At 42.3% G+C, this 22,332-nt stretch overlaps 2 protein-coding genes across 3 annotated transcripts in view; both read right to left on the bottom strand.

The window, feature by feature from the left end:
* Positions 1-561: 561 nt before the first annotated feature.
* Positions 562-11,270, bottom strand: tm9sf2 (transmembrane 9 superfamily member 2). Of its 2 annotated transcripts, XM_034551392.1 has the most exons (17): positions 11,010-11,270; positions 7,632-7,699; positions 6,942-7,035; positions 6,500-6,627; positions 5,924-6,053; positions 5,648-5,772; positions 5,122-5,233; positions 4,715-4,794; positions 4,407-4,515; positions 4,126-4,258; positions 3,208-3,327; positions 3,003-3,060; positions 2,735-2,894; positions 2,490-2,641; positions 1,800-1,911; positions 1,420-1,591; positions 562-927 (listed from the first exon to the last, which is right to left on the bottom strand). In XM_034551392.1, the coding sequence occupies exons 1-17, from the start codon at positions 11,124-11,126 to the stop codon at positions 860-862; spliced, it is 1,938 nt and encodes a 645-aa protein (XP_034407283.1). In that variant the 5' UTR covers positions 11,127-11,270; the 3' UTR covers positions 562-859. The 2 variants fall into 2 exon arrangements, with proteins under 2 accessions (XP_034407283.1, XP_034407285.1); XM_034551394.1 differs by lacking the exon at positions 7,632-7,699 and having other exon boundaries at positions 11,010-11,122.
* A 2,385-nt stretch (positions 11,271-13,655) lies between these two features.
* Positions 13,656-22,332, bottom strand: part of piezo1 (piezo-type mechanosensitive ion channel component 1) — a 66,667-nt gene continuing 57,990 nt past the window's right edge. The window contains exons 39-54 of the mRNA XM_034552715.1: positions 21,789-21,989; positions 21,339-21,606; positions 20,689-20,824; positions 20,305-20,452; positions 20,042-20,194; positions 19,884-19,945; positions 19,518-19,676; positions 19,203-19,350; positions 18,404-18,592; positions 17,948-18,040; positions 17,654-17,826; positions 17,368-17,490; positions 17,186-17,265; positions 16,815-17,001; positions 15,302-15,443; positions 13,656-15,067 (exon numbers count right to left, since the gene is read on the bottom strand). Coding sequence (XP_034408606.1) covers positions 14,939-15,067; positions 15,302-15,443; positions 16,815-17,001; positions 17,186-17,265; positions 17,368-17,490; positions 17,654-17,826; positions 17,948-18,040; positions 18,404-18,592; positions 19,203-19,350; positions 19,518-19,676; positions 19,884-19,945; positions 20,042-20,194; positions 20,305-20,452; positions 20,689-20,824; positions 21,339-21,606; positions 21,789-21,989 — 2,391 coding nt within the window. The 3' untranslated portion in view covers positions 13,656-14,938. The remainder of the gene's footprint in view (positions 15,068-15,301; positions 15,444-16,814; positions 17,002-17,185; positions 17,266-17,367; positions 17,491-17,653; positions 17,827-17,947; positions 18,041-18,403; positions 18,593-19,202; positions 19,351-19,517; positions 19,677-19,883; positions 19,946-20,041; positions 20,195-20,304; positions 20,453-20,688; positions 20,825-21,338; positions 21,607-21,788; positions 21,990-22,332) is intronic.

Raw genomic sequence — 22,332 nt, 5'->3', positions numbered from 1 at the left:
GTCCGCCCGTTCAATCTCTTCACTAATGGCTCACAATATACATCGGTTTGGTTTGGTTTGTTTTTACAGTTGGTTACACATAGTTATGAATTATATTGCAATTTGCTAGATAAACATCTAAAACGAAAAAAAAAAAAATATATTCATTTCAATCCTGAGTGATGAAAGCCGTGTGCACGCTGAGGTCAAGGGGTCAGAGCGGCCATACGGTGTGATGGGAACGTAACCAAATACTAGGACATACACATATGTATATATCTCAGAACATAAAGCCAGAAGCGTGTGAGCTCAGCAGAGAAATGCTCGTAACCAGTTGTGAAACACGATGGAACAGGAAGCAGCGAGGTGCCAGAGACCTTTCGATGAAACGCAACCCCGTCGATGCCACGGTTTGCATGATGGGCACCGACAAGTGGTTGCTAGGAGACAGGACGACGCCCCTCAGGAGGCGTCGGCCTCTAATAGAACAGCGAGACTGGACTTTGGCTTTTTGTCAACAGCAGGCCTCATCAATTAATTTTATTTATTTATATATATATATATATATATATATATATATATATATATATATATATATATATATATAATAACAAAATAAAAATCACCACATCACCAGCCAGCCCTCGCAGGAGAGAGAACTGCTCCACAATCTTTTGGATCAGATTATATGCAGATAAATACTCAGTGTCCATAATAACGAGCCAGTCACATGCTCAAACACCGGAGGAAGTTCTCTCTGCTTGGAGGAAGGAGGAGGTGGAGGTTCACATTGTAAAGTTCAGATGGACAGCTGAACGTTCCAGAGGCTCGTGGGAGAAAAGGGATTTCCAGCCAATCGTCTGCTGAGGGTTCGGGTCCTTCAGTCCACTTTGACCACGCTGTAGATCTTGGTAACGAACCAGAAGCAGGAGAAGAAGCCGATTGAACCTGAGGACCCAGAAGATGCACCTGGAATTAGATCTACATCAGAGCGCTCCTTGCTGGACCCCCACGTGACCCTCATTTGACCCCCACGTGAGGACGAGGGGCCGGGGGTCTCCAGCAAGTGACTCAACAGGAGTGTTTCAACCTGTTGCAATGTCACCACACGACTTACTGCACGTTACAGAGCTTCTAGTCTGATGCATTTTAGAATTTAGTTGGATTTATTTAATAATTCTTTTCGGGCAGTTTCATGGAGCCACGTGTAGTTCATAAAAAAAAAAAGAAGCATCATTGTAGAACTGGGCCCATGGAAGTCAGGACATCCGTGGATGTCGAAACATGCATCTGAACGGATTATCTTTATAGATATTCTATCTGAAGAATATAAGCTCCTCGAAACTGAGATCTCCCTTCCCCCCCAATGAGATGTTTTGTAAGACAAAGATGGAAAAATAGATCATACATCACCCTTCCCTTCTTTTTCATAGAACGTACCTGTAAATAAGAAAAAGATGAGCGCCATGATCATGGTGTATCCGAAGTACAGGATGGTGCTGGCCAGTCCAGTGATTTGCAGCTTAGAGAAAAAGTAATGGATGGCGTAGACCAGGAAGTAGACCGCGGTGAAGCCGCTGGTGAGGAAGGAGCGCCACTGCCAGTGGTAGTCCTGTGGGGAGGAAGACCAGCGGTGTAAGGTGAGGCTCTGACCCCGTTATACAGAACAGTCAAAACAACGTCGCACGGCGGCCATCTTTGTGTCGAGTGTGGGCGTGCACGTTTGGGTAGTTTATTACTGGTCAAATAAACAGAAATTGTTTCATTTCATCCCGTAAACGTCACGTTGTGGTAACATGGAGGCGTTTCATTGAGGTTACCTCGGCACACAAGTGGAAGTAGCAAAGCAGGATGGTGGCCTCGGAGCAGGTGATGACGAGGATGATGAAGACGAGGAAAAGGAAGCCAAACATGTAGTACATCTGATGGGACCTGGAGGAAAGTTAATACAGTTAATATTAGGATAACACTCCCAGTTACTCAAAAATATATGGAGGATGTGCCACGTTACCAGGGGTATTGAATTAAAAATCAGTGAGGTCCAGTTGGAGAGAATTTCCTCATGAACAAGTGTCCAGAACTTCACAGTAATGTAGTAAATAAAGGTTCTTCTCTTATATCAAGTACATAAAAATGTGGCTCTTAATATAAAGTACTTGATCTAAAAATCTGAAATGAACTGAATTGTCCCGCAACTGTAAATTCAGTTAATTCAGGTGTGAAGTGATGTCAGTCAAAAAAGAAACCATCATATACATATTGTTCTCATCTTTTAAAATGTATGTGTGGTTATTAAAACCACTTGTTTCTGCTCTATTCATCAGTCAGGATTCGGATCATTTTATGTGACTTAGTCTCGTAGTGGAGCTTCACATTTTAATAAATCGCCACGGTTATGAACACATGAGACATGTGGAATAACTTAACAGTTGTACTTCTGACTGTTACGCAAAAACGGCGCTTTCGAGTTGTATTTTACACGTTCTATGAATAATAACTTGCATTCTCACCAGATGGAGTTTAATATGAAGAACAGCTGAATAAATATACATCCAAAAGGCAGAATTCCTCCCATGACGATACCCGGCAAAGGCTTTGTGTAGAAGGACTGCTCTGGAACCTGACGAGGAATCTGATTGGTCCGCACCGGGTGCTCGATACCCTTAAACAAGCACAGCGATCAAACATCCTGAATCAGTTACAGACAGAAAGTATTACTTATGAATGGATGTACGTTTCTATAATGTGGACTTACTGTCTTCTTGAAGCCAAAGTATGCTCCTAGAAAGGTAAGAGGCACTGAGATACAGAACCAAAGAGCCAATATGGCTACCAGGGTCCCGAATGGCATGGCTGCCGAAGACCCTTCGCCCCACAGGATCAAGTTCATCACAAAGAAATCTGCAAATACCACCCTGAGCAGAGAGGGAGAGGAGGAAGTGTTAATGAGTGGCATCAAGGAGCTGTGGCTCCCTCATGTCGTGACCTTCGACCCCGGTGTCCATTGTTATAGTCGGTCTTACCCAGGACAGAGGAAGGCTGTCAGCAGAACGTTGGTCTTCCACTTCTCTCCTCCAAAAGCTGTCAATTAAAAAGACAAAAAAGAAAAGGATTTATAGAAATCAAATAAAAATAAATGATAGCGGCACTTTTCTCCAAATTCTCCCCCCCCCCCCCCCCCCCCCCCCCCCCCGCCAACAAGAAAACACTTTCTCCTCTCTCACTCACATTTGTAGAGGCGAGCAGCCACATATCCAGCAGGGGTTCCCAGAAGAACCCAGAGAACAACCGCACATGTCATCAGAGCCCCACGGTTGGCCGGAGAGAGGAACCCGAGACAGGCGAAGACTGGGGGAGGAGGGGAAGGGAGGGGGACATGATTAAGTTTAGAGTTAGAAGTACATGGACCTGTACTTGTAAAGCACTTTTCTTGTCTTTTATTTATTTTTATATATATAGTTATATAAAAAAATAAATATATATATATATATAAATAAAATAAAAATATATTAAATAAATATAAATAAAATATATATATATATATAAATAAAAATAAAAATATATATAAATAAAAATATAAGACTGGGGGAGGAGGGGAAGGGAGGGATGGGGGGACATGATTAAGTTTAGAGTTAGAAGTACATGGACCTGTACTTGTAAAGCACTTTTTTTGTCTTTTATTTATTTTTATATATATATTTATATAAAAAAATAAATATATATATATATATATATATATATATATAAAATAAATAAAAATATATAAAATAAATATAAATAAATATATATATATATATAAATAAAAATAAATATATATAAATAAAAATAAATAAATATATATATATATATATCTGAAGAGAGGGAGGGAGGCAAGTAAGATATCTGTGCAATTTTACACTATTTTTCAAAGCCAGAGTAATAGACATTTTTGTAGTGATACCATGAGATGTTGCATGTCTTATATTTTACTTTTGTTAAACTTGATTAGGCAAGGTGAAGAGAGAGGGAGCATTAAATAAAGAGTGGACAGAAGAAGAACAAGTAATCAAGCAGCACGCCTATCAGGCAGTCACCTTAAGGGGGTTCAAGCCTGACATCTAGGACTATTTAAAAAAAGAAACAACTATGAAGATCAGAAAGACATACAAAGGGTGACGAAGGTCATAATGAAGATCTGGGTTCCAGAGCCGAGGAACACAGACAGCAGCATTCCCTTCCTGGGAGGTCGGAAAACATCTCCGTGGACCAGTTTCCACCCAAACTCCTCCTGAGCGTCCTCCTGGAGAACCAGATCGATAAGACGAGAACACAGCTTGACCCCTGAAGTCCATCATCATCATCATCATCATCATACGACTGCCTTGTCTGATTAGGTTTAGTATGATAGTGAATATAAAGTTAGCTCCATGTGCACACTATGTACTCACCACAGAGTCCATCTGATTGTATCTGGCGATGTCTTTATGCAGAGTCCTCAGCATGATCATTGCTACCATTCCAGACAGGAACAGCACAATCACCAATGAGTTCATGATGCTGGGGGGACGAAACAACACACAACACCCGGAGCCACATTAGTCGCCGCTGTTTAACCGATTCCCCACCTGAATAAACTGACTACCACTCGGCTCAGTGTCCACAAAATGGTCCTGAATGAACTTCCAAACGTCAGCGATAGGAAAGTAATGAACACGGGCTCATTGTGTGTGTGTGTGTGTGTGTGTGTGAGTCCTACCTGAACCACTGGATGTTGGTGTGAGGCATCGACTCCAGGATGTAGTCCCATCTCGACGCCCAACGAATATTCTTGTCTTCCTACAGACGCAAACTCTTCTGTGTTTACATGGTTACGTTCCTTTACAACCCAAATTAATGCACCGACGCCTTTATATCTACGGTGTTGTGGAAGGAAAGTGCCCCAAAGTCAATTCCATTAAATGTATTTCCTCGGTATCAATCCTGGTGATGCAGTTACACCACATACCATTTTTAGACGACAGTTGCTCTCCAAAAACATTTTTGCACTACACTGGTTGCATTTTTTTGTTTTAAATATCTTTAACCAACCAAACTACACAAGTGCCATTACATTTTTTTATTTTTTTTAGAGCCAAACAAAAACACAAAGACTATTGAACTCACCACAAAGTTGACAGAGTAGGTGTACGGGATCTCAAACACGCCGGTGTGTTTGCTTTTCAGGAACTTCGGCCCCCCGGAACAAACGGGGCTATCTTCATTGGGGTGCTCGTAGCTGGATAGAAACGGAGAGACAAAGGAAACGGATTAAAAAGGAGTAAAGTTCAGCAGCTCATTTGCATATTGAGACCTGATCACAATACAGGCAGCACCGACAAGAACGCCAATTAATACCACAACATCCCACTGAAGCATCCCCAAATAGTTCTACAGTGGACCCGGATGTAAAAGTACCACACATCGAGGTGCCTCGCTCCAGAGCGCTTCTAACAATGTTTCAATGACACAATGAAATCTGTCTCAGAGAAATGTACCAATATAACCAAATGATGAATAATATATGCAATGAAGATGATGTCAGGATGATACACTGTGGGTGTAATATTCATGATGTGTAAGGTCACTTGCTGAGGACAGCTGCATATCAGTCATATCGGTCTATATGTTCCATACCAGCTCAAACGGTCACCTTTTGGGTTCAATCTTGGCCGCGACCAGTCGAGCTCCCAGTTGTTCGTGCTCAACGATGTGGTAATGGATGGTGATGTCCACATGGTTAAAGATGTAAAAAGCATCCTTTTCATTAAAGTTGGACTGGAAAACAAAAATCCAGACACACGGGTTTCAAAGCACAGACGGGGAATATAATGTTTCATGGAGATTGTAATCTAGTGAATGGCTGGTCTTCTGTGAACATGCTGTGTGTGTGTGTGTGTGTGTGTGCGTGTGTGTGCTACGCACTCACATTGACCACGCAGGCATCTTTGGGTCGACCGGCTTCTGTGACAAAACAGCCAATCGGGAAACCAGGATTACAGAACTTCTGTCCATCTTCAACATCATAGCACCAAGTGACTGGCATGTTATCCACAATCCTACACACACACACACACACACACACACAACAGAAGCCTGTGATGCTCACCAACGTGCACAGTGGACACTGACCTGAACACATTTACTAGCACTAACATTTCCCTTCACGGATTCTCCCTTCAGCATTTTAGTCCACCAACACGTGTTCTACATGAACCCATTTGGTTTCTATCCTTTTGTCGGCCATGTTTGTTAGTAACATACAATGCAAGTCACCAGCTGCTGGCTTCTTGAGCAGGATGGTGATGGGGAGGGACTGACTCATCATCCCATGGATGATCCCAAACCCATTGTTTGGACACCTTCTACTCCCTCCAACGTTTATACAAATGAGGACGACGGACCGTTGAGCAGAATTACAACTTTTCCACAACACACCAATGTGCAAGTCTCTAAAGATGCGGTTGTATTTTCTGTCACGTGCACGTCAGCCGGTCATACATACCAGTGATGCTGGTAGTTGAGTAACATGCCTTTCTTGAGGAAGTCCAGTTTGACTTTGTCTGACGGGTCGTTGGTGTTGTAGGTTCTGGTGCAGACCTTCTGACACGTCGCAGGCTTCTTAAACTCAAACTGACACACGGGACACAGTTAGCATGCGCGTGCACGTTATATTACACCATTTAAACAGGGATACTCCACTCAAACATGAAGCTACCCATTTTCAATGTAAGGGAACACATATTAAGAGAGTAAAGAAAAAGTGAATGTGTTTATTGGCTCCAAATAAGAATTAAATGAGGTGTTGACCTACATGTGTTTTGGAAGGACGAGCCTAGCCCATAATCTGGAAGATTTCATTGAAGGAATTCAATGTTGACTCAGTGAGTGAATGAGTCAGCGGTTCAATGTGTGTGTGTGTGTGTGTGATGGCGTAGGTGTGTTACCTTGTACGGTGAGGGTTCGATCCTCTCCCCAAAAAGAACCTGGCCCAGATTCTCCGATGGACGTTTCAATGTTTTCTCTGAGCAAAGGTCAAACCTGCACAAACAGGACCGTTCAAAGCACCTTTATTTAACATTATATTACGACATGATATCGTATGGAGAGAACGCAACATGGTTAGCAGGCGAGGCTCTCTGCTTCCATTAGTGCAGACACTCTGTTGAATTAATAATAACAACAACGGGTGCTGTGGTTTTAAATCAGGCTGAAATTATCATTATGCTTTCAACACTTCTGATCACGGTTGAAAATCTACTTTTATTATTCCAAAACCTACCAGCACATGTTTAGAGGGGTCTGGTGAGTGAAGCAAATCTACATCCAGGAACGTGCACAATAATGATTTATTGATTTATTCACAATAAAAGCTAATGTGATTAAAAAAATTTAAAAAATTCAACAACATTATAGCAGAAGGAAGTTATAGTTTATGCATGTAATGGATAAAAATGGCTCAATATTGACATATTTATCCACTTTAGCTTTAAACTGCAGCAATAACTCTTTAGTGCTTTTGGACAAACATAATGCACAAAGGACGTTGATGGAATAACTCAAAAAGGATCAAATTAAGAAGAAAAAGCATATAAAAAGGGACAACACGTACACATTGCTAAGCATTTTGCACTTACGCAGTATATTCATAAGGCAGAACAGACTCCACTGAATCCAACCTGTTCACAAAGAGCTCAATGGTCGACTAGAAGAAAACAAAAAGCAGACAGACGGGCACATGAGCAAGGCAGCAGGCTTTCATTTTCATGTTGTTAGCTACTGATTCTCGAATGGTTGGTATTGTTCATTTTTAACGCCTTGTTGTAAAGACTTCTAGATACTCTGGGTAAGTACGTGAATGAATACATCATGAAAATGTCCAAAGGATAATTGCCTTTTCTTGGCACCATACATACTACTATAATAATAGATTTCTTTTTATTCCAGACTCATGAGTCCATATAGCAACAAACAATAACAACAATATATAAAATACAATACGAGGACACATAATCATTGCATTTAAAAAGTCACTCGTGGTTAAAAACATACAAACACTTGTTCCAATGTTTCCAGAAACAAGAAAACTACCTTGTATCACTGTGTGTTGGCTCAGTTAAGGCTTTTATAAATTTCATTTAAATTTGTATATATATAAATAAAAAAAAAATACAAATACATACGCCACAGTCCCGTTTGCTGTGGTTGAAGCCCCCCCATCCCCCCATCCCATCCATCAGTCACCAGGTGAGCAGAGAACCTCGGCAAAGGAACGACGTTCTACAAGCACCGGCCATGGCACCAGAGGTTGCATTGAGTTACATTATGATGCCTTCATGCAAACACGGCATTCCCAGGCCTCTCTCTCCAGTGTGTTCTGGGTCTGCACCCTGGTTTTACCAGTTAAAAGTGCCTGGAAAACCTCTAAAGGAAGGGCTTCATGAGGGATCAGGATCAGCTGGCCCCCCTTTGGACAATAAGGAGCAGCGATATCTGAGCTCTACACCTAACAAAGGAAGCTCATTTCGTCCGTTGGCAACCTGCATTCTCATTGTTTCGGCGAGGTGAGCGTTGGAATGTCGATGGACTGGTAAATTGGGCGCTTTGCCTTCCAGCTCGACCTCCTCTTCACCAAAACGGCTGCCGCCGCCGCACAGAACCCTAACCCTGTTCATCTCCAACTGCCGGACAGCGCATGTGATACTCAACAGGTTTATTAAAATCTTAAATCAGAAGTTTGAATGTCAAAAAATGACATTTGATACAGCCGCTACCTTTTAGATTGCAATCACTGTATGTTAATGTTTACATGTTTATAATAAGAGCCACATGGCAAAACAAATCTTACATTTTAAAAAGCTTAAAATCCAAAATACGCCAGGCCCTAAAGCACACCTCTAGTACATAGTAGGAATAAAATGTAATTTAGGAGACAAGAAAAATGTGATAGAATATATTCTAATATGCGTTACCTGTCCTGTAAAGTGTAATATATAAATATTGTCTCAGACGTGAACTGACCGTGCATGTTCATCAGCTGATCACGAGCACCCCCGCCGTGTGGGGCTCCCTGCAACAAATGATTGAAAGGGTCATAGTGCAGGAGAAAGCTCTCCTTACAGGTCCTCAATGCCGACAATAAAACACCTGGTCCTTACTGCGCAGGACTTCCATATTCTGGAATCTGTGAATAAGGCATCAAGTCCTCTCAAAGAGATACCTGGATAAAAGATGTTGGCCATATCGCCCAGCCCTAGAACCATATCATTTACAAAGAGTTGAGATGCAATTCAGAGGCCCCCAAACCACAGACTCTCCTCCCCCTTGCCGTTCTTTGAGATCCTGAACATGAAACTCGCCAACACAATCTCCCGTGACCCCTCCAACAGACCTGCAAGGGTTCAGAGGTGGTCTACTGTTCCACGGCCAATCGGTCGGAGCCTCCTTTCCAGCATCCCAGAATATTTCCCAGAGAGACGGAGCAGTGCGATACCTCAAATGTTATTAATATGACAATCCCAAACGCCAAAGGCACGGTCCCTGACCTCCATGTGACACTGAAGAGGCATTTCAGTTAGAAAAGCCCAACAATGTCCAGAGCCCTCATCCCCACCCTGGAGCTCAATGACCTCTACCAGAGACATGGTCTTCCACCAGTCTGCAAACTCCGCCTCCTCCACAAGGCCGCATTGACTTGCATGGTACGTTCAAACCGTTTTCAGTCAAAATAAGAATTGGACAAAGGTAAATTATAACGCTTGTGATGTAATCTTGTCAAATATGGTGAGAAACCTGAATAAATACATAACATGTTTTAACAGCAATATAAACGTACATTTTGACCAGTTTAACTTCCTAACACTAGCTCTAAGAAGGTTATAATAGATCAATAAAACTATTATTATTATTTATTTCCATTCCATTTATTTCCAATTTGAATTGTGGGTTTTCTGCAGATAACCACTATAGATGGCAGAAAGTAAACAGAACATTTTGAATAGTTTACACTGACTTTGGAATGGTTGGAATTATGCCACGCAGTTGCCGTACCAGTGCATTACGCCTTCAGAAGCATTTATATCGGAGGAATATATGGTTACCGTCCATGCTTAAAAATTATACTATACATTTTGGGTCATACCACCCAGCCCGGTCATATTTTATGAAAGAAAAAGGAAAAAAACTATATGATTTAGTGTTGTTGTGGCGGTTAGTATATGAATGCAAGCCATAATTTAATGTTCTAAGATAATATCTGGAGATTGTAGAATAGTTTTGCCCACAGAGAAAATATTGTTTTTGAAAGGCTTAAAGCCAATAATTGATTGGATTGAAACAGATTTTTTTTGTGTTCAATAAAAACCATGCTGTGAATTCTGAAGTTGACATCATTCAATACATTTCGACTTTTGGATTGAGCGCTGCAATGCTTGCTGTGTGTGTGTGTGTGTGTGTGTGTGTGTGTGTGTGTGTGTGTGTGTGTGTGTGTGTGTGTGTGTGTGTGTGTGTGTGTGTGTGAGAAACAGAGAGAGAAGATAAGTTAGGAGAGAGAGAGAGAGAGAGAGAGAGAGAGGATTATCAACATAATGAATGAACCTTCGACTTGGACTGTAGGCTAGTGGTAGTAATCTGTCCAACATGTCGAGGTACCCTATTAAAGAAATACATGTACACTTTTATTAGTGGCTTATAAAGTGTGTTTGTTGCTGTGAGCAAACAAGTTGGGAATCATTTAGTTGTTATATTCTCATGAAGCCACCACGTCAGTACCATCCGGAACTATCTGCTGTTAGCTTGTTGTCTATCGGAGACCCTTTGATGTATCATAGGCTGTGCAGCTAGCATTAGCTCCCCTCTGTTAGCTGCTTGTTTACATAACGCTCACTGTTTATAAAGAGCTCGCCCAGCTACTGCCTTTCGTCCATCTATTCAATGCTTGCACTGAATACTGTGTATGTAATTATCGAGTTATTACCCTCAGCTGAAGTCACACAGGTGAGCTGTGACATGTTTACCTTGCAGTCTGGAACTTGGTCTTTTCCAGGCTCGCAGAAGCTCACGGGGGCCAGACCCGGCAGGTAGAAGGCCGCCGCTCGAGCCCACAGCGCCACTCCGAGCAGCCAACGCAGCATCTTGTCGCTGAGGTGGAGACGGGTCACTCGCTCCTCTTCGCAGTTCAAGCTGCATCTGACGTCTACGCCGGACGGCCACCAGCTTCCGGTTCTGCAGCGGGCCAACACGTCACGAGCCGGAAGTCCAGCTCCGTGGAGTGGCGCATTCTCCTTCTTCTTCTTTGATTTTTTATTTTGGGTTTAGTCGCTCAAACAACAAATTGGTGCATTACCGCCACCAACTGGTCTGGAGTGTGGGTCAGACTGTCTAGTAGTACATTATTCAATAAAAAAATCAATCAATTAATTACTTTATTTGTATTATAAATAATAATAACAATAATATTAGTGAGCCTAACATACTGAAATGGTATTTGATAATACTTACTTCTAAAGTGTCTTTGTGAAATTTAAATGTCGATTAAATGCCTCAGAAAATGTAATTATAAAAGTCTTAACTGAGCCAACACAGAGTGATACAAGGTATGTTTCCCGTTTCTGGAAACATTGGAACAAGTGTTTGTATGTTTTTAAACCACAAGTGACTTTTTAACTGCAGTAATTGTACCTGTGTCCCTGTATTGTATTGTATTGTATTGTATTTTATATATTGTTGTTGTATTTGTGTTTGTTGCTTTATGGACTCATGAGTCTGGAATAAAAGAAATATATGTCCATTCTATCAAAATGTAGTTTTTTCTTGCAGAAGTTTCCCATTAGCTGCCTTCTCTCTTGCTCACAGGTCAGACACAAGTTGCTTTTCCCTGAATCATGTTAGAAGTGGAGCATTGTGGGATCACGGAGAAAGAGTAGTTACCTGGATGTAACTCTGGTTCTATGAGTATGTGCATAGCCAACAGCAAAGCCCGTTAGAGGGCAGGGCACAGACAAAATAGAACCAGAATCACAAGCAGCACACGGGCATTTTGCAACCGGACTCTAATTACAACAATAATAATGATACAATCATCATCACCCAGTGAGTTTTCTCCGGGTCCTCCGGCTCCAACTCTAAATTGCCCCGAGGTGTAAGTGTAATTAGCCTTTTGTCTCTATAGTTTCAGCTGGATAATTAAATGGAGATCCAATGTGAACTCATTCTTCAGTCATCCTCCCCTCCCCCCTCCCCTCCCAGGACCCAGTACTCCCTGCTGCTGCAACCCCCATCGTCTGCACCCCCTGTATATTGACTCGCCGCCACTGCTCTCACCACAACATCCAGCTCCCTTCCGCCCTCCACATACACTGCACTTCCTGTCCAACACTAATTTGTCCCTCACAATTAACCAGGAGAGAAAAAGGACTGAAGAAGATCGAGGCGAGAAAAGCTGCCAGTCCAGAGAACTGAAGAAGATCAAGTCCTGTGCAGACCAGCTGTGTGGGAATGTGGAGCACATCTTCAACCTGAGCCAGAAGATGGGGAGAGTGCAACAGGTGCGGGAAACATCTTGCCAAAGACCCTGGACCCCAAGGACCTCAACAGCTACTGGCAGGTGACCCTGGAGAGGCTGGTCCTTGTCCATCTCCGCCCCCCTGGTGAGCCATCAAAGGACCCACTTCAGTTCGGCTACTAACCCGGCATCGAGGACACCATTCAGCCCATGCCGAGTGATCCTGGACCACCACCTTACAGCATGGATCCTGGACCACACACCTTACAGCATGGATCCTGGACCACCACCTTACAGCATGGATCCTGGACCACCACCTTACAGCATGGATCCTGGACCACCACCTTACAGCATGGATCCTGGACCACCACCTTACAGCATGGATCCTGGACCACACACCTTACAGCATGGATCCTGGACCACACACCTTACAGCATGGATCCTGGACCACCACCTTACAGCATGGATCCTGGACCACACACCTTACAGCATGGATCCTGGACCACACACCTTACAGCATGGATCCTGGACCACCACCTTCACCGTTCATAGTATGTGTGGATACGGGCCTGTGAGTCTGACCTCGTTCAACCTCCCTTCCTCTTCACCCTCGAGACCTCGGACTTCAGACGTGGCCTAATTGAGTTTTACCATATTTACTCGTAGTCCATTTTTCTGAAGCTGTTGTAGAACCTTTTGAACCTTGTCGTCGTGGAGATGTTACTATTCTGAGGGTGCCATAATGAAAGTCTCTCATCGGATTTTCCAGAATCCGCTGGTAATCCCCGGTGGCTGTTGATGGTAGTGTGTTTCTTGGAGCCATCATCCAGCAACACCAGCTGGTACGCTGTAGCGCAGTCGATTCGAACAGAAATGTTTGATCAGCAGTGTTTTCTAAAGCCTCCACTTTATGGGTTTGAAAACATCGTCGTCTATTACACTCACAAAACAATGAAAGGTAGGACCTAAAATGGCAATTTAAATATTACAGATGTAAATATATAAATACAATAGCAGTTAAAGTGCTATAAATAATCCTATGTAGAATGATTCCTTCTAAAATATATACAGTCTACTGTAACAAAATAAATTAGTATGCTAAACGTAAGTAATTAAAATAACCCCCAAATGTAACAGTAACTAATCATAAAACACCATCCATTGAACCATTTGTAATTTATTTTCATCCTTTCATTTTGTAAGTATAGCCGGCCTGTTTCAAAATTAATGGTGTTCATTTAATCAGATTTTTTTTAATTCACATGCTGATACTCTGCAATGACTTCAGACAATGAGTTTTTAAGATCACCAGTTATGTGACAGACACAATAGGGACACACATTTCTTTTTTTAGTTGGAGGTTTTGCCTGAGGTGCCTGGAAAGTGAAAGAGCTGCTTTTGATTCCTTCAAACTCAGAATGTTGCTATATTAAGGGAAATACAAACTTTAAATCAGACCTGTTCTGTTGCCGCTGCACACACGCTGCTTTTACAAAGAATATTGATTACAAAATATTTCTAAAAAGGCCTTTTACACGTGATGAATAAACGACACAAACATGTGAAATACTCGCCTGCGAATATTATACTGTATGTCTCGGGCACTTTTTGTGAAAGGAGTTGATCTGGTCCGCGCTGTTACATACAATTTGTCGTCTGGGATTTGAACTACTCTGCGTTGTTCTTTCACAACAACAGGCACCATCAACCAATTCCGCAAAACGTGATTGGTTTACGCCTTTATTAGCTCAGAGAAATCAGCCTCGTTACAGAAAATAAAACGCTAGGCTTTTTAGCCGCGTAATATTCATGTCCTGTCTGAAAGTACTCGTAACGAGAAAAAAGAAATGACTTCCAAAGTAATCGCACAAAAAAAAAGAAAGAAAAAGAAACACTGCCTCTGGTGTGTTGAGGACTTGGGTCGCAGCATGGTATGCTATCAAATCAATCGTCACACCGGGACAGTTTTTTGCCGATGGTTCAACCTACAATTCATTTCAGGTTTCAGCCACAGTCACTTCACGTGGGTGGCTCAAATACACAGAGGTCACGAGGTGTCCCGTGACCTTCAACACAGCTTGATTTGACCGCTAATTGCGTCTTCCAGGAAACGTTTCTGTGTGTCCAAAATCCTGCAGGACAGACTTCCAGCTGCTAGCCGTCTCGTCCACAGTGGAACTGCGATTGCACTCTCGATAGTCTGTAGTGTGAGGTGGTTTCATGAAAGTGCTCAGGTAGCTGTGAAGAACAGCAACAGGTGTCTCGCAACTGGAGATGCTTCACGCAGTACGTCTACTAGTGTACATCTCCTTTTGTGTCCAGTCAGGAGTATTCTCAAGAAGCCTCCCCTGAGCCGACCCCTCGACATCTTTAAGATGCGCTTCAGATATCGCTGTCTGTGTGGTATTACAGCCAAACACAATGCCACCTGGTGGCAGTCCGTCAGTATCTGTTGTGGTCTCGGCTGTGCATGTCCCGGGTCCATTTGATCATCGTCTCCGGAGATCGATAGAGGAAGATCAGTTTGGAGTACAGCTCCTCTTCTAGCTCCAGCTCTCCTGTCTCGCGCACCTGAATCACACAGAAGCATTGGATTGTGGATAAAGATTAGAAAGACATTATTTTCCATGACACTTCCAAATCGGGTGTTTTTTGTACACCCGTTATTTAAAAGAAATATGCTAATTAGCTCGAGGGAACATTCCATAATTCTGCTCTTCTGAACTGCTAATTCAAATCTGGAAAACATATTTTTTTACGAGTACAGTACATACAGAATGTGTGTGTTAATATGCACACGCTAACCAGAAAGATGTCGGTGCAGAGCTTCAGGATGCGGTCCACACAGGGCAGCTCCTCAAACATGATGGAATGGGAGATCTCACTGAAGAAGCCACGGACAAACTTTCCAATGACCAAGACCACAGACAGGTAAAGACCCATGATCCTGCAAGGAGAGAAAAGTCAGAGTAAAATAATATTTACGTTCGAGAAGTGTGGGGGAAAAAAGACTCAAATCACAAAACACAATTATATTTAATAACATTTAATGTGCACTAGGGAACAGTATGGATATCAAAAGTCTTGTGGGGCCACCGAGAAACTAATTATTGGGTTGATACCATTTTTTACACAGATTTGGTGGTAAATTAAGCATTCTTTTTACCACTGTAGAACTATCTAATATCTAATATAATATACTATCCAAAACATTTGACATTTGGAGAATTCTGCAAGAATTGCATTTTTTGGAGATGGGATGGTAAACCCTTCTGTTTTGGACACTGCTCAGAAACCCCCTCATTTTCAATATACATCGGAAAGCCATAAGGCCTCTGAGTGCCAGGCCTCTAGTTTATGGCTGTAACGTTTCATGAGGCGTATTACAGTGAAGCTCGTGGATAAACATTGAACCCATTCAGATATTTTGAGATATCTGAATTGAGAAATGGCTATTCCCATTTCCCTCGCCAAAGTCCGTAACGATATTTGTCCCCTTCCAGAAAAGCACAAAGTACAAAGTTAGCTTTAAAACCACATTAATTTAAAGACTGCAATGTTAATGTATATGAGGATTGAGGGACTTTGTACACGCAGACAAACTTAAAAATGTCAAACCGAGGGAATTTGTGAGAACAATCATATCCAAAGGGCACAGACCTGTCAGAAACAGAGTTGTATAAGAAGAGTCCACCATCGAGGGGATCATTAAGACTTCTAACACTTTTTTGGAGAGGGAGCTTGCGGCCGGAAGCCAAAGATATGAAGAAAAGAGGGGAATTATCTGGAAAGACTGTATTATCTCTTTCTTTCCTGAAATGACCAAAGTAGTGGTGAAGAATAGGAGGTTTGCCCACTATGCAGTATTAGCCTTGTTAGCGCACCGTCCTTGGTCAAGCACAGCGGACCCCGATGAGACAAATCAGATTAAAATATACCTTTTTTATATAATATGAACAATTGTTTTTATTCATAGCATTTCGGGTGGTCTTTTGTTCACATCGTGAGTGCGACGATAACACGATCGATCGGACAGCACCAGTGGCATGGCTCAACATGCCGCTGTGGGGGGGGAGGAGGGATGTCTGGAATACTCTGACGCCACGACCCGGTCCCAAATAAGCAGTTGAAAATTGAAGAATGGATGATTGATTTGCTGCCCCCCCCCGCCCCCCCCCTTTAATGCCTCTGCATCCCCATTGTTCAGTGAACAGGGTTCTGGTGGTTATTCCAACTTATTTTCCATGGCTCCTTTTATTCTATGAATATAAAAACATGCATGCATCCAAACCCGTGTAAACGTTTGTGAGCTCCTTACCCATATCCAGCCAGGAAACCCAGGCTGGGCGGACTGACTTTGTCATTGAATATGACGATGGGCAAAACCCCACATGAGGAGGACCGACAACCTGCAATGGCAATGTCCCACCACTCCTGGTTCCCACTGCCATTCAGTGACCTGTCACTCTTCAGGGACAGGGTTATATTGAGGTAACCATCTTCACCTGCAAGAGAAACCATCAGCTGTGTTAAAACAAATGCTTTTACCCAGTCGGTGGTATGATGTACAGATTGTAAAGCCCTTAAAGCTGGTTACTTCTGATTCTCTGCTGTACTTTGTAGAAAGTGACCATGAACTGATTTGGGTATGTATGTTTCATGTCATACAGTAACTACATTAACTCTGACCTTTATATAGTTGATTGACTGGTTTGGCCTCAGCTCCATTGGGGGCACGGATGTAGTTCGGGATCATATGAGGAACAAACCTGGGAAAAAGACAGGACGCCATTTGTAAGATACAACTATATGTATTATTAGAAATGAAAACAGTTATCCTAGTGTTTGCATAAACACTAGTGTGTACCTACACAGGCTCGCTGCGATTGCCAACCAGCAGTGAGGCCAGATCAGCTCGGACTGGGTTTCCGGGTTCCAGGTCTATCGAGTGTTTGTCAAACGTGTGTTCCACCGTCCCTCCTTTACCTAAGTCCCTGTCAGAGACAGATACATTAAGAAAGAAAGAGAGATGGATGCAGTCAGCCTTTGGAAAGCAAGAAAACATCATAAAAAGTCAAGGCCATTGGTGATAATATGTAATAATAATGCATATTATAGTATAATTAAATGTTGTTAATCGGAGAGCAAATGTTTTACCTCTGGAAAGTCCAGGCCAGGCGTAGTGTCAGGTCAACAGGACTCCCAAGTAGCTCTTTAATTACTTCCTGTCTGCTCGGAGGGCTGATCCTCCATACGGATCCTGAACTTCCTTCAATCATGGCCGTCACAATATCCTCATAACCGTAGAGAGTGATGAACTGCATGGCTACCTAGATCCACACGCACACACAAAATGATGCATGAAATATAGATACGCAGAAAGAAAGCAACTCAAGCAGGCCACACACACACACACACACACACACACATATCAATCAATACAGTACACACCGCATTGTCTCCAAAGTTGTGGGTGAGTTGGTCGTATTCAGCCTGTGTAAAGGGCTGGATGGACTGCTGTTGCACACTCATGGTAAACAGGGACTAGGCAAAAACATACACCAGTGGATTAAGCACATTTTATATACTGTGTTTTGCACCTATATTACATTTGGCTGTACTGTAGGTAGAATATGTGAATGGAAATTAGACCGAATTGTTGCATACTGGAATCTGATCTGGGATCTGACTTAATTGATTTTTTTTCTCTTATTTTTCTAATATTATATATAATAATAAATAATAATAATAATAATAAATATATATATAAAATCATTAATATGTCAGCATTTACTCCATTTTCAATTTCTCAATTGTAATAAATTCAGCGTCTTCGGCATTGATTTAGACTCATCAGAACATTTCCTTAATGCAGTAGAAGGGACTGCAATATCACATGTTGATTACCTCATAACCGCCCAACTTGACAGTCACGGTGACGTCAATGGGGTGGTTGACCACACCCACGACTGATCTGACCAATGAAATGAAGAGAAGGGGAAACCAGATGATGCAGATCAAGAAGAAGATGATGAGTCCACCCATGCCGTATTTCACTATCTTCTTCTTCTTTTGTCCTTTGGGCTGTGGGTATTTCTGAGGGTAGAAAATAACAAAAATTCAGAGATATATATTTTAAAACTTACAATGTGAAGTATTTTATTATGCCAGTATTCCTGGTAAGAACACCGTTTTTATGGAGAGGGGTGTAACGACCCCTCCTTTCCACTAGGGGTCTGGGTCCTGTTTGCTGTTCATTGTCAGCTAATGAGTGCCCAAGACACACCACCTGAACATGCTGGTTCGCTCCCTGGCCCGGCTGGCTAGTGGTTTTGTTTGTTTAAATTAGTTTGAGTATCATTTAAATAAACATCTATTTATTACGTCTAAAATGTTATAACTCAAATTTGTATTTATTTCCATCACTGACCATAGGCATTCACGTCGGAGTTGAACAAAGGCGAACTTTAAGGTCCTTGGAGTCCGCCAATCGTTCACAACAAAACAGGAAACATATGCTGAAGTCGTCAGCCATGTGGGCTTCCATTGAAGTGAATGAGTCTTTTAGAGAATTTTAAAATACATTTTGTTGTAACTGATTCTGAGGAGTTACTGCCTTTCCCCTTTAATAGAATGTACCCTTACACCTCGACTTGGTCTTTTGGTCTGGTATAATCATATCACACTACTCATACACACTTCATACCTTCTCTGTCTCACGGCTGCATTTAATGATGAAGATGTTGGCATAAATGTCCTCCACACACATCCAGTTGGACAGAGACAGAGTGGTGTCAGTCCAAACCCAGTCCATCACTGCTCGCAGCTCCACTAAGAATGGCACCAGACGGAACCTACACTCACACACAAGCACAACATCCATATAATAATGCCAATATACCACATGCTGATTCTTGACCTATTTATTTCTATAGTAATGACTAAAGGTCCACCTGATCTCTGTCATTATAGATACACATAAACATAAAAACAAAGCTGCAGAGTGGCTTTATGTCCATACCCTTGGAAGAGAAATAGGTTGAGATGGTTGTATTTCTTGGTGAGGATGTTGCCAAGGATACGAGTGGGGTATCCACAGCGGATCTGATAGGCTGACAGGCCGAAGTAAATACACTTGACAAAGTACCAGAGCTGGGCCACAAAGTTCTGATTGAACTTCCTAAACAGAGAGGAGAAACAAGGACAAATACATTCTTAATAAGCTAATGTGCAGTAGTATGCTGATGACTCTTCCATTTATATTTAACAGAAAGATCATCGTTTAACAACCCAAATCACCAGTCACTCTCTGCGAGTTAGTCCATTGGTAATAATAACCATCAGTCCTCCAATAATAGAATAAATACATGATTTATTTTGACTTCACCTTTCAGTGACAGCAGGCAATATGAAGAACATCCACAGGTGGATCCCAAACACAAGAATCACCTGGACAAAAGAAAAGACAGGAGACACCTCTTGTCATCTGAACCAATGCTGCTGGCCGAGATATGAATGCAAAGAATCCGAATACATGAACTGAACCTGGAAGATGAGTTTTCCCAAGACGGCCTTGCGCAGGTACAAGGCTCTGTCAATGATCATGGTGCTGAACTGAAGGAGCAGCATCACCAGGAAGGCCTCGGGAACCTGGTCCTCTGAAAGGGTGGAGGCTATATCAGCTGCTGCACTGTGTTTCTGGAGGAGAGAGACGTTTGAGCGTGTGTCATGTTGGATTTCTCACTATGAAATCTTTCTGTTTTTATTCATGAATAATTACAAAATGACAACTTCCATTCGTCTCTCACCCCAAAAGCCCAAAAGCCAAAGACGATGATGATGAAGTCGACGACATCGGTCAGGAACATGAGTGCATAGACGTCAGTGGCAGTCCGATACTCGGCATGGAGAATACCCCTGAAGAAGCCCTGCGTTGGCCTGTAAACACTTTGAATCCTGAAGAGGGAAACAAAATGGCATGAACAAAAACTAATGTCAGTTCAATAATCCATTGCACCGTTTAGAATTCCTCCATGGATTGCAACTGAATTATTTGAATAAAATATCTGAATAAATGACGGACTAATTAGCCGTTAACGTGAAACATTTTGATAAATGAAGAGACTTATGACTTATACGGTAAGTCATAAATCATGCATATGGTGACATTACAGTCTCGACATTCAACTCACCCAGAGAGGAGGACTTGTTTGATCTTGTCTCCCACAGCCAGCAATCTCCGACCGGCTGCCTCTCTGCGACTGCCTTTCTGCTTCTTCTTCACTGCTTCTGCTTCACAGGCGTCTGCAGTCTCAACCGTGGGCTCCGCTGACCAGACCAGAATTAAGGATGTGAAACACATTTTCTCTTTATTACACTTGGTGTAAATGAAAAAAAGCACAGAGATAATCTCCGTCTACAGATATCTGCAAATGTGTTGTAAAATCACTGTGGAACACGGTAGTTGTGACGATCCGGAGCTAAGCTGTTATTTATTCTTTATAATAATTATAATTGGGGCACAACTGAGATCTTCTTGCCACCTCAAAGAGACATGTTCAACTGAATAGTATTACTCTGAACCAGCACCAGCTTCCCAGCGACAAATGAACGGTGCTTTTCATCAGCTTGTTAACAACCCTTTCCCCCACAGCCAAGAGCCACAGGGATTGTCCAAATATCAATAATTGCCAATGAAAACTTGCCTGACGATACCCCCAAAATTCCAACAGTGAGTTGCACGCGAGTAGCTCTTTGCTCGCACAATACCAGGCCCCTACATGTGCTACACCTTAATGGGATGCAGCCAGTGACACGTTCTCCACGCGATGACGCCACACACCTTTGCTGTGTTGTTGTTTGGCTTTTTTAGGTTTCCTGCGGAAGCGGAGACTGCTGCTTTTCTTCGGGACTTCCTTTGTCACCTGCTCGCCGTCGTCCCCGTCGACCGTCTCATCCTCCCCCGGGCTGCCGGGAGGCTTCGAGCTGTCCTTTAGCCCAGACGGAGCGTCGTGCCCGTCTTTTGACCCACTGGGTGCTGGTTCAGTAGCGGGAGGTTGTGCGGTCGCAGCAGCAGAGCTGGTACTCGGCTCCCCGTGGTCAACCATATCCTAAAGTGATAAACAATTGATTTGAACAAACTAGGAAAGTAGTACGATATCTTTAATAATTAGTCTGCTAACAGCATTACATTATGTCACTGCTTTAGTTAATGGCCAAGGACATAGATTGTAACATGTTGTATTGATAGGTCAGTAACCAATAGCAACTAATATCAAGTATGTGCACCAACCTTTTCAAGTTGGTCCAGTTCAGTAATTTCCAGGTTATCCAGGGTAGATGTTGAGCTAACTCTGCTCTCCTCCTCTTCTCCTCTGCCCTCCTTCTTTCTTCCATCTTCATCTCCTTCTATATTTTTTCCTTCATCTTTACAACTTTCCGGTGAGGGGCTCTGCTCCTCCAGGGGGCCCTCGTGGTCCCACAGGCCGTAACGCTGTGCAGACACACACAAGTGGAATTTAGCGAGCTTTACCCTGCATGACAAGGACAATTCTAATGATATTGTTTTTTGATATTCACTATATTTAAAAATGTTAAGCCTTCCATAATTTTTTTTTTTTAATTATCGTACAGGGAATTGTATGTCTTGTATCAATATATTTGTTCCATGTTTCAAAAGCAACATGTTTTTGTTGTTTTGGATTTTGTGCCCCTTTACTCACCTTAAACTAAGTCTTAATTTATCATATATTAATATTTCTTGCGTTGTCAGTCTGCATGGCATAATGGAGAGCTTTTTTAAGTGTCTTTGAGTATTATGAAAAGCGCTATATAAA

This window comes from Cyclopterus lumpus, chromosome 15 (assembly GCF_009769545.1).
Source record: "Cyclopterus lumpus isolate fCycLum1 chromosome 15, fCycLum1.pri, whole genome shotgun sequence".
In the NCBI taxonomy this organism is placed as follows: domain Eukaryota; kingdom Metazoa; phylum Chordata; class Actinopteri; order Perciformes; family Cyclopteridae; genus Cyclopterus; species Cyclopterus lumpus.
This window is presented reverse-complemented; position numbering and strand designations above follow the sequence as displayed.

Coding starts and splice junctions, on each gene's coding strand:
- tm9sf2 (XM_034551392.1), bottom strand. CDS start 11,126: ATGCTGCGTTGGCTGCTCGGAGTGGCGCTGTGGGCTCGAGCGGCGGCC. Junction 5,234..5,647: donor GCCAAGATTGAACCCAAAAG/GTGACCGTTTGA, acceptor GTTTCTATCCAG/CTACGAGCACCCCAATGAAG. Junction 4,516..4,714: donor ACCAACATCCAGTGGTTCAG/GTAGGACTCACA, acceptor TCGTCCCCCCAG/CATCATGAACTCATTGGTGA.